At 30.4% G+C, this 13,978-nt stretch overlaps 1 protein-coding gene and 1 non-coding gene across 3 annotated transcripts; one reads left to right on the top strand and one right to left on the bottom strand.

Moving 5' to 3' along the window:
* The first annotated feature begins 1,785 nt into the window (after window positions 1-1,785).
* Window positions 1,786-1,892, top strand: LOC131176108 (small nucleolar RNA R71). Its single transcript, XR_009146236.1, has one exon. It is a non-coding gene; the product is annotated as a small nucleolar RNA R71 (small nucleolar RNA).
* A 5,182-nt stretch (window positions 1,893-7,074) lies between these two features.
* Window positions 7,075-10,715, bottom strand: LOC110654941 (probable NAD(P)H dehydrogenase (quinone) FQR1-like 1). 2 transcript variants are annotated; one of them, XM_021811089.2, is made up of 5 exons: window positions 10,561-10,709; window positions 8,909-8,970; window positions 8,725-8,818; window positions 7,657-7,919; window positions 7,075-7,487 (listed from the first exon to the last, which is right to left on the bottom strand). In XM_021811089.2, the coding sequence occupies exons 3-5, from the start codon at window positions 8,806-8,808 to the stop codon at window positions 7,256-7,258; spliced, it is 579 nt and encodes a 192-aa protein (XP_021666781.2). In that variant the 5' UTR covers window positions 8,809-8,818; window positions 8,909-8,970; window positions 10,561-10,709; the 3' UTR covers window positions 7,075-7,255. The 2 variants fall into 2 exon arrangements, with proteins under 2 accessions (XP_021666781.2, XP_021666780.2); XM_021811088.2 differs by lacking the exon at window positions 8,909-8,970 and having other exon boundaries at window positions 10,561-10,715.
* Between the last annotated feature and the right edge of the window lie 3,263 nt (window positions 10,716-13,978).

Raw genomic sequence — 13,978 nt, 5'->3', positions numbered from 1 at the left:
AAGCAATTTTCAAGTGGATCTTCCGGATATCTCTTTCTGAAGTGTTCTTCAACCAGCTCATCAATGATATCAATTCTCAAACAAGTATCAGCTTCAGAATGATGCTTCCTCATAGTGTTATTAATATTGAAAACCAATTGATCTTCACCAACTCTAAAAGTTAATTTTTCTCCCTTAACATCAATCAATGCTCCTGCTGTAGCTAGAAAGGGTTTTCCCAAGATAATTGGAATATTAGAATCCTCTTTCATGTCCAAGATGACAAAGTCAACAGGTATATAGAACTTCCCAACCTTCAGAGGCACATTCTCCAAAATCCCTTCAGGATGCTTAATTGATATGTCAGCTAACTGAAGAGAAATATGGGTTGGCTTAAGATCTCCCATATTGAGCTTCTCATAAATGGAGAGGGGCATAAGGCTAACACTAGCCCCTAAATCGCATAAAGCTTTTGTAGAACATGATTCCCCAATGTGGCATGGAATTGAAAAACTCCCTGGATCCTTGAGCTTTGGAGGAAGTTTCCTTTGGAGGATAGCACTGCATTCTTCTGTCAAAGCTACAGTTTCATGGTCTTCAAGTTTCCTCTTGTTTGAGAGAATTTCTTTTAAGAATTTTGCATAAGAGGGCATTTGTGAAAGAGCATCAATAAAAGGCACATTTATGTATAGCTTCTTCAAAACCTCTAAGAACTTTCCGAATTGCTTATCAAGCTTGGCTTTTTGAAATCTTTGTGGAAAGAGAAGTTGAGGTTTGTAAGGCTCTGGAGGTATATACTTCTCTTCCTTCTCTTCAATTTTCTCTTTACATTTTTCTGCACTTTCTTTCTCACTTTCTTGTTTTTCACTCTCATCAATTTCTTTCTCATTTTCTCTCTTCTCACTATTTTCACTTTTCTCATTTTTTTCACTCTTCTCATTATTTACAACTTTCCCACTTCTTAAAGTAATAGCTTGACACTGCTCTCTTGGGTTTTTCGGTTGACTTGGAAGTTTTCCAAAAGACTTGGTACCTGAGGAAGATGCTTGTTGTGTAATATGATTTTCCAACATTCTGTTATGTGTTTGCATCTGTTCTAGCCTTGCTTTCATCTCTCTCATCTCTTCATCATGCTTATTTTGGTTAGCAAGAATCTGTTGTAATAAAGCTTCTATAGTGGAATTTTGTTCTTACTGTTTTGGTGGAGGTGCAGGATTCATGTTTCTCTGCTGAAAATTAGGCAATGGTTGCCTATTCTGCTGATATGGAATTCCTTATTGTTGTTGTGGCTGAAGATTCTGATTTGGGACTTGATTTTGCTGATTTCCCCATGAAAAGTTGGGATGATTCCTCCAAGTTAGATTATAAGTTTGAGAGTAAGAATTCCCCATTTGTTTGTTTCCATAATTACTAACATATGCAGCTTGCTCTCCATAGTCTACTCCACAGCTGGTAGTTCCTTCTGCATAAGCAACTTGTTGTGAACTTCCAGATGATGATGATGAACCAACCAACATACTTAAATCTTCCATCTTTTTAGCCAAAACATTTGTAAGTGCATCAAACTTTTCATTAATCATGTTGAATGGATCAAGGTCATACATTCCAGCAGCTTGCCTCTTTTGAGTTGGAGCTAGTCCTCTTGGACTACTCCAAAGATGAGTATTCTTTGCAATTCTCTCCAATAGCTCATAAGCTTCATCTTCATGTTTCATAATAAATTCTCCTCCTGTTTGAGCATCAATTATCCCTCTAATTGCAGGAGTAACATTGGTGTAAAAATTTTGGTTTATCATCCATTTTGGAATGGCATGACGTGGGCATTGTCTCTCTAACTCCTTCCATCTCATCCATGATTCATAGAGAGTTTCATCTTCTCTTGGTCTAAAAGCTGTCATTTGATTCCTCAATTCTTGAGTTTTTCTAGGTGGAAAATATTGTGCAAGAAATGCATCAGTGAGTTGCTCCCAATTTGTAATGGAGTTGTGAGGTAAAGAATCAAGCCAATCCAATGCTCTATCTTTCAAAGAGAATGGGAATAGCTTCAATCTTGCTGCATCATCAGATACTCCAAGTTGTTTTTGCATATCACAAATCATAGCAAACTTCTTTAGATGTGTGTGTGGATTTTCAAAAGGATGTCCCCCAAATTGGGAATTTTGAATCATTTGAAGAACTCCAAAATCCATCTTATAACTATTTGCATCAATTCTTGGTCTTGCTATACTCTCTCTCAAGTCATCAAAACGAGGAAAAGCATGATCCATCATACTTCCCCTAGGCACATTAGCATTTACAACCTCTTCACCTTGGGCTACATTTTCATTGTTTCAATCATTTCCAGCATTAACGCCACTAATTCTAATTCTTTCATTAGCCATGTCTGCTTCAATTTCAGTTTCTCTCAAGGCTTCTTTCCTTTTCTGGTTTCTTTCTTGTTGGCTTTATAAAATTTCTCAATTTCAGGATCAAACAATAAGGATGTGTCACTTGTGCTTCTAGCTCTTCTCATAAAAGATTAAAAGTACCTAAAAAGAACAAACAAACACAAAATGAAAAGATAACAAAGATAAAACTATAAACAACTAAAATGATCAAGAATTCAATCTTAAACAAACAACTCCCCGGCAATGGTGCCAAAAACTTGGTGTGGCCCAACCGCAAGTGCACGGGTCGTACAAGTAATATAGAAAAGATATCGTTCCCACGAGGAGTTGTGTTAATGATTTAATTTTTTATATAAAAAGTTGACTAATTTAAACTATTTTTGAAATTAAAGCAATAAATTGATGGATATTGAAGCATGAATTCTATATGTGTAAAATTAATGATCTATTCAACAATGTAACGATTTAACTAAATTTGCATCAAATTAAAATAAACAAATTGAAATATGGCAAGATTTAAAATGACAAGCAATTAAATTCAATTAGAAATTAACAATGATAAAAAGGCTATTCTGGAGTTCGGGAGTTCATATTCAAGCTATTTTGGAATTTTTTAAATTGGTTATCCAATACTGTGGAGCTTACGGGTTTTAAGGAGATTAATTCTTAAATCCTTTGAATACCCTTTCAAGTGGGATAAATAGTGCCTTAATCAATCTAATCCTACTTTCGTGGAGTTAAAGTTAATCAAGACCCATTAAGTTCCTTAATTAATCTGTAAATCCTCTTAATCCTTAGTCTATTTCTAGATCTAAGTTAAGTAAGTCCAATTTCTTGATTATCTATCATAAGGTTTTCTCTTTTCGGTGCCTCAACCATGGATTAAGAACATCACTTAATGGGATCCTACACTAAGCATGTCATTGAGCACACAAGAAATGAATAAAACTCATTAAGACCACAAAATATGGATTATCCAATCAAAAATCCACAAAATATCTCAAATATTACATCCCAACTCTAGAATCTAATGAAAACTACTCACTATCCATAATATTTACAAGATATTCTGAGTTAATATGGAAATAAAACTTTAATTTAAGCTAAGAACTAAGAAACCCAATACATGAAAGGTAAGAAATAAGCAAGAAAGGAAAGAAAACTCCAAATCTGGTTGGAAATGGTGTGGGTGACGTTTTTGACTCTTCAGTTGCTGCCCTCTTTCTTTCCCTTTTCTCTTCCTTTTTTTTCTTCCTTTTTCTAAAATGGGATAAGGGTCTATTTATAACTTTTTCTGACAAGGAGCCCTAAAATGGTGTGTTTGAGGTGTGATTTTCTGAGGGAATCTTCTGCCAGCTCATTATGAAGTCTTTGTGGGACTGCATAAGTGGACTGCATAATGGACTGCATAAGTTATGCAGTCCCTTATGCAGTTTTTGGCTGGTTTATGGCTCTCTGTGTGAAACTGCATGAGCGATGTGCAAGACTGCATAAGTTATGCAGGATTCCGTGAGGTTGCATAAGGGAGGCACGAATCTGCATAAGTTATGCGGCAACTTATGCAGATTTCGGTAGGTGTTTGGGACATTGTTTCTTCTCCTTATGCAGAACTGCATAACTTATGTAGCAAGTTATACGCAATTTGGCCAATGCATACTTCAACTTTGAAACTTGTTTTTGACATCTTTGGTTGTGGAAATCACTCCTCAAAAGTAAAATTTCTTTTTAGTCCCTCAAAAACACCATTTTACCTACAAAACAAAGTAAAATTACAAATTAATCCAAAAATTAGCAAATATGAAAAACTATCTAAATAACTAATGAAATTAGCTAAAAGTGACTAATAATCAAATAAAATGGCTATGAAATTAAACCTAAATGACTATGCAAAATGTATGTATCAATAATAATATTGAGATTATAAATAAAACCAATATCTAGTCACAAATTAACCGAAAGTCACTGTAGTGGCTGAACAGAGGAGGAAAGCTGACCCAGCTCACCTAAACAATTACATTACAAACTGATCAATATTTACTTAAAATAAAACTTTGAAAGAGTCAAAGATAGCCTAGGTTTTGCTGAAAATTCAGTAGAATTTCTCCTGTATCTAAGACCTACCCAACCTACAAACGAGCTCAAATAACACTTCTAAATCATATACCTCAATCCATATCCTATCAACATCATATAGTGCTTCCTGGATTCTCTAAAATAGGCAAAACTCATATATTACACATAAAATAATTATTTAACAATTCGAGGTATTACAGTCCTCTATTATGAATAAGATTTCCAATCTCTTGAAGGCCTTGCCACCAATGTTGATTTCCCATGTTATTTGTAAGGCTAATGTTGTGGCTGACTCGTTGGCTAAGGAAGGACTTGCCCGTAATACATATCTGGTTGCCACCCTCTGATTTTTTGCAATTCTGATTTCTCATGCAATCACTACTTACTTTCCTAATTTTTTTGTAGCATGTGTTTCTTGGTTGGTGCTCATTGCTATTGAAATCCTTTCTCCTTATGTTGATGGTTATGCCGTGTGGAGAGTTATCACTATTTTGCTTTATGGCTTGGGATGTTTGGTTGTTAGCTTGGTGTGGTTTGCAATAAGTTATTGTTAGGTCTTTGTTGAGTGCTTTTGTTTCTTGCTTGTGATTCTCGTCATTGCTTTCGTTTCTATTTTAGTTGTGTTCTGGTTTATTTGTCATGGTGTTCGTATCGTTCTAGCCGAGTTTTTTGCCTTAGCTTGTTTCTCTTTAGGTGGGTATATTGGGGAGACCTACTGGTCTAGGTTTAGCATGATTGCAAGCTAAGTTTTTCCTAACATTTTATTAATAAAGTTTTTGCTTATAAAAAAAAAGGTACTTTGAGAATCTAGTTTGGATTGAGTTCGGGTAAATGGAGTTCACTTCAGAGACACAAAGATTGGACAAAAGCCGTTAAAGCAGGTAAGATTACTGCTGAGAATATTGTTAATATGATACATTTCTAAAACATAAGGAGGTGTACAGCTGAACGTAAATCAACAAAATCTCAAGGATTACTCTAATACGTAACCCCTCACCTTATAATTAGGCTCCTAACGTCCAACAAGTTAATTAATTCGTTTCATTTTCTATTAGCTATTGTTCATTTTTATCATTCGCAGATATCAAAACACTTTTTAATTTAAGCATAAGAGCGGTTGCCTTTAGACCACAGCCCTTACATCTTTCTTTGGTTGCAGGCCATCCAAAACTCATTACACCTATTTGTCAACCCAAGATCCACCGGCAGCATGAATTTTCTTCTCTTTTTATATAGGTAATCCTTAAAAAAGTATTAATTAATTAATTAATTGGCAATAATGCAGACATTAAATCTTAGGCCTTTTTTATCCAAATAAATGAAAAGATACGAAAACCTGTAAAGCAAAAGCAATATCATTGAAATGTGTAGAGTTCAATCAATAAGTAAGCAAAATTTCAAAGAAAGCTTAATATTGAAGAATCCCTGTGACAAGTGACTAATCATGAAAAAGCACTTTAATCGCTAATCTCTTGTTGATTAGTATCCCTCGGCATTTTCTTTATTATCTTTTTGAAATTGATCGGGTGATGGGTATTATACCAATAGCTTCAAGCATCAGGATCAGTACCAGTACTCCACAGAGAGAATTCAATTCTTAATAATTTTTTCTTAATGAAAAGAAGAAAGAAGCATAGAAGGAATACTAAAAAGCAAAAGCATCTAGGCATCATTGTAATGTTAATAATAAAGTATATGTTTTACAAGCTTTGCTATAATGGCACAACTTTTCTTTTTCTTGTTTTGGCTAATCAAAGAACAAACCTAAGAGTTGTCTTATGCTGCAAGTTTTTCCATGCTTAAAAAGGGCTATTTCTTTTTGCACCTTTGAATCTAATCTCGTTACAAATTAAAATACCTATATATATATAAATATAAATATAAATATATAGCTTAAGCTATCAAAAGATGATTTTGAAAGTACCTATTTTGGTTCTTTCATATGTCCTTGAGTTGTCAAGCTCTTTGACCTCATTGTTTTATCATTTCAAAACCATATATTCCATTCTCTTGCACTCTGCAAGAGTTCCGGTTAATACAAAACTTAGTGATTTTAATGATAAAGAAGGATGTTATTGCTTATCACTTTTATAAAGGTAGCACAAACAAAAGAAAATGAGAATTTCTTGTCATCAAGACAGCTGATAATTTGATTTCTCAAGGTTCTCACTTCACTGCAATTTTGATTCCAATGTGTTATATGAGGTTCTTTTAATTTGAGCAAATATAATTAAGTTTTCTTATATTTCAAGTGGGCTGAAGTTAAAATTTTGAGTGGGAGCCTATTAATTCAAGGGAAAGCCCACCCACTTTCTTTTAGATTTGGGCTCCATAAATTTTTGCCCGTGACAAGATCAAATTGGACCACTCAATGCAGAGATAACCTGTAACTCTCCACGATGCTATGGCCTATGAGATATACACCACATACTCCTCTTCCCAAAACAATAAAAGCTTTTAGTGTGCACGGAAGAACATAAATGGGTAAATAAAATTTAAGCTTAAATTTGCCCACTTTCACCAGGTTCTTGGCTTTTTCTGATCTGCAAGCTGTTACGAACTCATCATGCTCTCTTTTTTTTCTAGGAAGTGCAGAAACAGGGAAAATTATGACATTTGAGATCAATGCCTAAAATAATTTTGCAATAATAGATGCCTTTGTAATTATGGAACAACAGTAAGCTCATGGCAACAATATAATCCAAAAGGCACGTTATTCTTCACAAGAACATGAACCGAAATCTTTTTTAGGAACGGAATAAAATTTTTAAGGGTATATATAGCAAGATCAAGACAAGTTGGATGAGAAATAAAAATCAAGCAGTTGCCTTGAATTTCTTTGTAATGCCAGCAAAGTATTTTCCCTGGTGGAAAGCTTGCTCAAGCTCTAGCTTAGAAGGCTGTCTGGAACCATCCCCAGCGTAGGTTCCTGAACCATAAGGGCTGCCACCCTTCACTTTCTCCATCTCAAACATGCCGGCTCCAAATGTATATCCAATGGGAACAAAGATCATTCCATGGTGAACAAGCTGAGTGATGGCAGTCAACCTATATAGTTTTTCCATTAGAGAAAAGGAAAGGCCAAAAAACAAAAAGGAAAAAAATTTCAGAATATATAAATTAATCATTAAAAGGTACTCAAGAAAGCAAGCCTTTAGATCAATTAGAAAATCAAATGGAGCATAAGAAGTGTGAGACTTGGTGAAATGAAACTTACGGAGTGGTCTCCTGTCCACCTCCCTGAGAACCAGTGCTGTAGAAAATTCCTGCAGGTTTGCCCGCAAGCGCTTGTGTTCTCCATAGCCCCCCAGTTGCATCCATAAATGCCTTAAACTGTGCAGCCATCATTCCAAATCTAGTAGGGAAACCAAAAAGAACCCCATCAGCCTCAGTTAGCTCGCTTGGAGTAATGATAGGTACATCACTCTTTGGTGGTGCACCCATTTTCCCAAGAACATCTTCTGACAGTGTTTCAGGTACCTGTTGATGTGCCAACTATAATCAATAAGGCATATCTAATTCTTACTTTGGAATAGAGAAAACCAAACACTTAGAAATGAAATGCACTTATATTATTATTCCAGCGAAAATTCAAATATTTTTTACAAGCTAATAATGGAATCAAGTTGAAGATTCTCAAGGAACATATATTTAGATGGAGTCAACTAAAATTAGAATTGTATCTTGTCAAAAAATCAACTCAGCTGGCTTTTATGTTCTTGAAGAAATAACAATTTTCCCTTCCAAAAGAAATAAAATAAAATAAAAAGATACCTTCTTTGACAAGGCAGTCTTGTCCAGCATAAGCAAGCAAGCAAGTACCCGTTATGAGGTTCCCCACAACAAGGTCATGTGAGGGAAAAATGGGGAAAGGATGCATCCTTCACTTTCGATGAAGTGCATGCTCTCCAGATTTAAATCAGTGATCTCATACGTGTCTGCCTAGATTTCTCCCAGACAATGGCTATGTTATTCAAGGCAAATTTCTGAGCAGACTGGCAAAAGTCAATATAGTTTACAGGATTTTAAAACTACTCTGGCCAGCCAGCTACAAAGGAAATCAAATCCTTCAAACTTTATTTACATCAAATTGAAAGAACATCCCCATCAGTGAAAGAAAGCATGCTCTAACTGACAGTATATTTTCTTATGTTCTAGTCACTATGCTTTGTTCAACCTGAAAAATGTCTAACATCATACAGACTGATAGACATTTAAATGACAAGACAAACAAGCTTATCGACCCAATAGTTCAAAAAGTTAAATTGCAAACAAAATTACAAACCTGCCACAGTGTCACTTCCACTCCTTCAACTGATGCAGCTCCTTTCTTTATCTCTTCAGCAAGTTTTGCAACATGTCCGTACATGGAATAGTAACTGCATAAGGCATCAATGATCATTTAGATTCTAGCACAATAAACATGAAAAATAAAATACATACAGTTCAGGGGAAACTATATATATTACATTTTTTTTATTGACTTTATTTCCAGGCTGTTATCATTGGGATAATCTTTCAATGCTTGATGCTGAAAGGGAAAAGGATTTTTAGCACAAAAGCAATAAAATTTTTCTGTAAGTTACCTCATTGAATGATAGTGAAAGGAGAAAGGAAGTTTGGTAGGACAATAACAACACATATAATATCAGTGTAATGGCTACATAGGCCTACATCAAGGGAAATATCTTTTTAACTAGATGCCATAAAAAGGCAGTATAATCACCATAATTGCATGGACGTAGGTGCAGAGAAAAGAAAAGACGTGCTTGTACCCTTTGAACAAATTTTTTCTTTCACCGGACATCATTGCTTTACTTCAATAAATCCACCATTTGTACAAATCGGGAGTAGTTTGTTTCCAGAATTAAAATAGAACATTTAGATGCTGTTCCTTGTGCATTCCAGGCCATGAAAATGAAAGCCATTTGTGATGTTTTATGCATATTAAATTACATGCCAAGAACTAGTTTCAATAATGATGACTACTGGGACCACATGATCTAAAAGTATGGGGCTGGCATTAATTCCTCTCTAAATTATAATTTCAACGAGTAGGTCCAATTTCACAATCACTTTTTCTTGGCTAACACCTAATTATGTCAATAAGTTTTTGCAATCTTCTTGTTTAAATCTCTGGCTCCATTTATTATACCTAAGACCTTCAGGAGTTATATATGCTTTAATAATTGTCATTTATCACTATGAGTGGCAAAGATTGAAAAATATGAATTTTTTCACTCTTAAGATCCATCTGTCAAATGTGGAAGAGAACAAAAATCACCGACGGTCTCCACTGAGCAGGAAAAAAAATAGAACAGAAAAGAGAAAAATAAATTTTTTAGGGCCACAAGTTGTTCAGATATTGTCATATATCAACCCTTATAAATTGGTAAAAGACATGTGTTGCTTGTTATCCAATCTCCATGTGTTTTATTTTTCTTTTAGCTTTCTATCTATCAAAACATTCCCAGCTTGTACAAGAAACAAAAGGGAAGAGCAATATGGAAAACCTAGATCCACAGCCCATAGTTCAAGCACACATAAGGCAAAACGTCTTGGCCACTCCGCAATCTTTTTGGCCCAACATAAAGTATATACATCCTCAGCCCCTCATTCCAATAAATTAGAAATCAATCAAGAATGGCAATATCGGTCACAAGAATTTTAGAAGTCTATCTTTTCTAGTTTTGGCTTCATGTATTCCTACCCAGAATAAATTAAAATCCGTGGTACTGTACTCCAAAAAATGACCCGCTGTGAATTAAAATCCATGATATTGATTCCCATAGCTAAGAGTGGATAAATTATTAAATTTCCAGCATCAAGATCAAATGGAGCCTTATAACAAAATTTTCCAGGAGCTATTTTCTATCAAAGAAAAAAATAAAGGACTATGCACAACACAAATTATTAAAAAAAAAAAAAGCCTCCAAAATAATGAAAAGAGCAAAGCCCATTAATCATCAAGGTAAAATACATAAAAATAAATCAAGAAATGAGCAGCTAAACTTTAATGCACAGCAGGAAACAAATCAATAACAGGGCAGAAAAAAGAGAGGATGAGGGGGTGAGTAAACCGAGAAGATAAGAGAGAAGAGAAAGAGATGGTATTGCTTACACAACATAGACTTTTGTAGCCATTGACAGAGGCTGTGTAGCTCTCAGTATGTCTGCGCTAGTCCTGAGCTGACTCAAGAGAAGAGAGCGTTTGAGAAAGAGAGAAGCGGATGAGGAGGGAGTAAAATGCACGAGAGGGAAGGAGAAAAGGCCCTTTATTTATTTTGGTCGACTTGGCTTGAACCCAGAATTTAGTTCGTTAAAGCCTTTAATTATTCACTAATTTCGTCATTATGAAATGGTTAATCAATTATAAAATGGTAGTAATTAAATAAAAAAAATAGTTATATATAAATAAAATTAAATTTCATGAGACATTTTTATTTATCATTTCATTTAATTTTTTATTCATAAATTTACTGTAGCAAAATATAAATTATCCATTATGTTGTGTTTGATTATTTTTAACTTGTGATTTGAGGATGTTGATGTCATACCCATCGTCATTTTTCTATTTAATATCATTTGTTTGGCGTAATTTATATATTTGTAATTTATATTTTTATATAAAATAGAAAAGTTCTCTTTTAATATTATCATATGTGACATTCTAAAACAAAATATATTCATCTTTTTTTTATCGCATGTTGCCTATTATATATAAGTTATTATATTTTATAATTATAATAATTATTATTTTTACTATTAAATATTTAATTTTATTTTTTTATTTAATTTTTTAAATATTTGTATTATTATTATTTTTACCATAACTTTTATGATTATATAAATTATTATATTTTATAATTATAATAATTATTATCTTTTATAATAAATATTTAATTTAATTTTTTATTTAATTCTCTTTTAACTTGTTTTTTTAAATATTTTTATTATTATCATCATTATTATCATAATTTTTATAATTAATTAATTAAAAATATTAAATATATTTTAATAATTTTATTATTTTATTATTTTATTTAATTATAAAAATTGAATCATTATATATCTTAAAATTAATAAAATATTTTAAAATTATATTCTAAAAATGATCACATTAAGTTAAATATTTTACTATCTCTTTCTTTTTATATGTTTAATAAATTTTAATTTCTTTTAATATTATTTTATTTTAATATATATTTAATAAAAATATATTTTAAATTATATATATTAAAATAAAATTTTATTTTTATAGTTATGATAAATAAAAAATTTATATTAATATTAAATTTTTCTTTTGATATTTTTATAGTGTAATTAATATTATTAATGGGTAGTATTAATTATGGTATATTATTTTATTATTATTTAAAAAAAATTTTAAATTATATATATATATGCCAAGTAATTTCATTAAATTTTTTCTATTTTTATTAATTAATTATATAATTTCTTTAAATTATAATTAAGTTATTAATTTTCTAATTATATATATAAGTTACAAATTATTTAATCATTACACTTTAATACTATATTAAGTAGTTATTATTATTATTATTATTATTATTATTTGAAAAGTCCAATTTAATTAGAAATAGAAAAAATTAAGATAATCCATATTTTTGTAAAACAAATTTAAGAAGAGATAAGATGTTAAATCTATCACATTTATAACAAATGATAAATTTTCATTGAAGTTATGATGGTATTTTTTTTTTTTTTGTATTTCCTAACATTTGTATTAAATAATTATTATATAATTTAATTTTTTAAATATAATCATTAATTAATTTGATCTTTTAAATTTAAATAATAAAAAATATTAATTATTAAATATAATTATCATTTATTGTGAGATTTCCTAATATCAATGGCAATAAAATTAAGACCCATATTTTCTAATTTAATTTTCAAAATCAAAACCATTTAGTATAGTATTTTTAATAAATATATTGCACTTAAATTTAGTATTTAATTACTGATAATTTATTGATCAACGTTTAATTTCAAAATTTAATAAATATTGATTCTTCAATTATTGTGATAACTGAAAGTTTATTTTATTTTTTAAATATATACTCTAAATTAGAATATGATACAAGGAGATATTTAAATTTTTGTGAGAAACTAATGATTAAATTTTCTTTTAAACATATTTAATAATTAAAAGTAATATCTATTCTTTGATTTTTAAATAAAAAAAAGTCAACACTAAATTTTTTTTCATATTTTCTAAATAGCTATAATATATAATTTAAAAATATAATTATTACACATTATTATATTTCTTAATTTTTAATTTAAAAATATTTAAAATCAAAACTTATATTTACTTTAAAAGAAAATCAATACTTAAAAATTTTCTCCATTCCTTTTATATATTTAATAAATTTTAATTTATTTTAATATTATTTTATTTTAATTATTTTAAAATAATTTGATAATAATAATATTTATTATTATTATTATTATTATTATTATTATTATTATAAACAAATAATATCTTATAGCTATTAAAAATAAAAACTTATGACCATTAAGGGGATTGATTTGAAAGTAATATTTTGCTAATATTTTAGAGTTTTAATATTTTAAATAGTAACATTAGATATGAAATAAAATATTATTTTTATTAATATTATTTTATGATTATAAAATTTTAAATCGGCATATTATTAAAGTTAAATAGAAAAAGCATATAGGATTCACGACATCAAAAATATATATATGGTTTTATTAGGTGTAGCTACCGGTTCGATTCCAACTAATTTTGGATTGTAACTAATAGTTAAAGATTTGACTAGAGAATGAATTAGAATAAGATTGGATGATAATTCAGCCCAATTTTAATCCGATTTGAATTGGATTGAAGTTAGCAAATTGAATTGCCAATTTTAATTTAGTTTTAATTCAAAGCTTAAAAAGGGAAAACAAAACCTCTTTCTCTAAAATCAATTCAATTTCAATTCAGGTTCTTGAATTATTGATTCGGACGCTGACCATGTCTGATTTTGATCATTCTATTCAAACATAACGAGCATTAACCCTTCAAAATTGTAATTATAATAAAATATTTTAGCCTTTATTTAATAAATAAAGTCTAGAACATAGCTTTCCATATTATAATCTTTAGCTTAAGCAAAAGAGAAACCTAATAAAGAAAGAAAAGATCATGTGCACGCCTAATCAATTGATACTATTTTAACTATATATATATATATATATATATATATATATATATATATATATATATATATATACTTTAATGATCAAATCACGTCTCCCCCAATTCACTCTAGTCAACTTTTTTATTTTATTCTCTCTATAATAAATAAATAAATAAATTCAAATTAATGAATCTAGACGCAATGTGCACGAGAGTTGATGCATCTCATCACTAGTTAGAGGGTCTTGATCATTGACTTGATTTACTCTTAATTATATCTTAAAAAACCTTTTAAAAAATAAATATTTTATTTTATTTTATTTTAAGTACGTGGTGTCCTACGTATTCCAATAAAACCCTGTCAATA

The sequence above is a fragment of the Hevea brasiliensis genome, chromosome 18 (assembly GCF_030052815.1).
Source record: "Hevea brasiliensis isolate MT/VB/25A 57/8 chromosome 18, ASM3005281v1, whole genome shotgun sequence".
Lineage (NCBI taxonomy): Eukaryota > Viridiplantae > Streptophyta > Magnoliopsida > Malpighiales > Euphorbiaceae > Hevea > Hevea brasiliensis.
This window is presented reverse-complemented; position numbering and strand designations above follow the sequence as displayed.

Bases quoted from the DNA above. Each gene is read 5' to 3' on its own strand.
- LOC110654941 (XM_021811088.2), bottom strand. From the start codon at position 10,583: ATGGCTACAAAAGTCTATGTTGT. The intron at 8,819-10,560 runs GTAAGCAATACC...TGCCTTATGCAG, and splicing joins GCTACAAAAGTCTATGTTGT to TTACTATTCCATGTACGGAC. The intron at 7,488-7,656 runs GTAAGTTTCATT...AAAACTATATAG, and splicing joins GGTGGACAGGAGACCACTCC to GTTGACTGCCATCACTCAGC.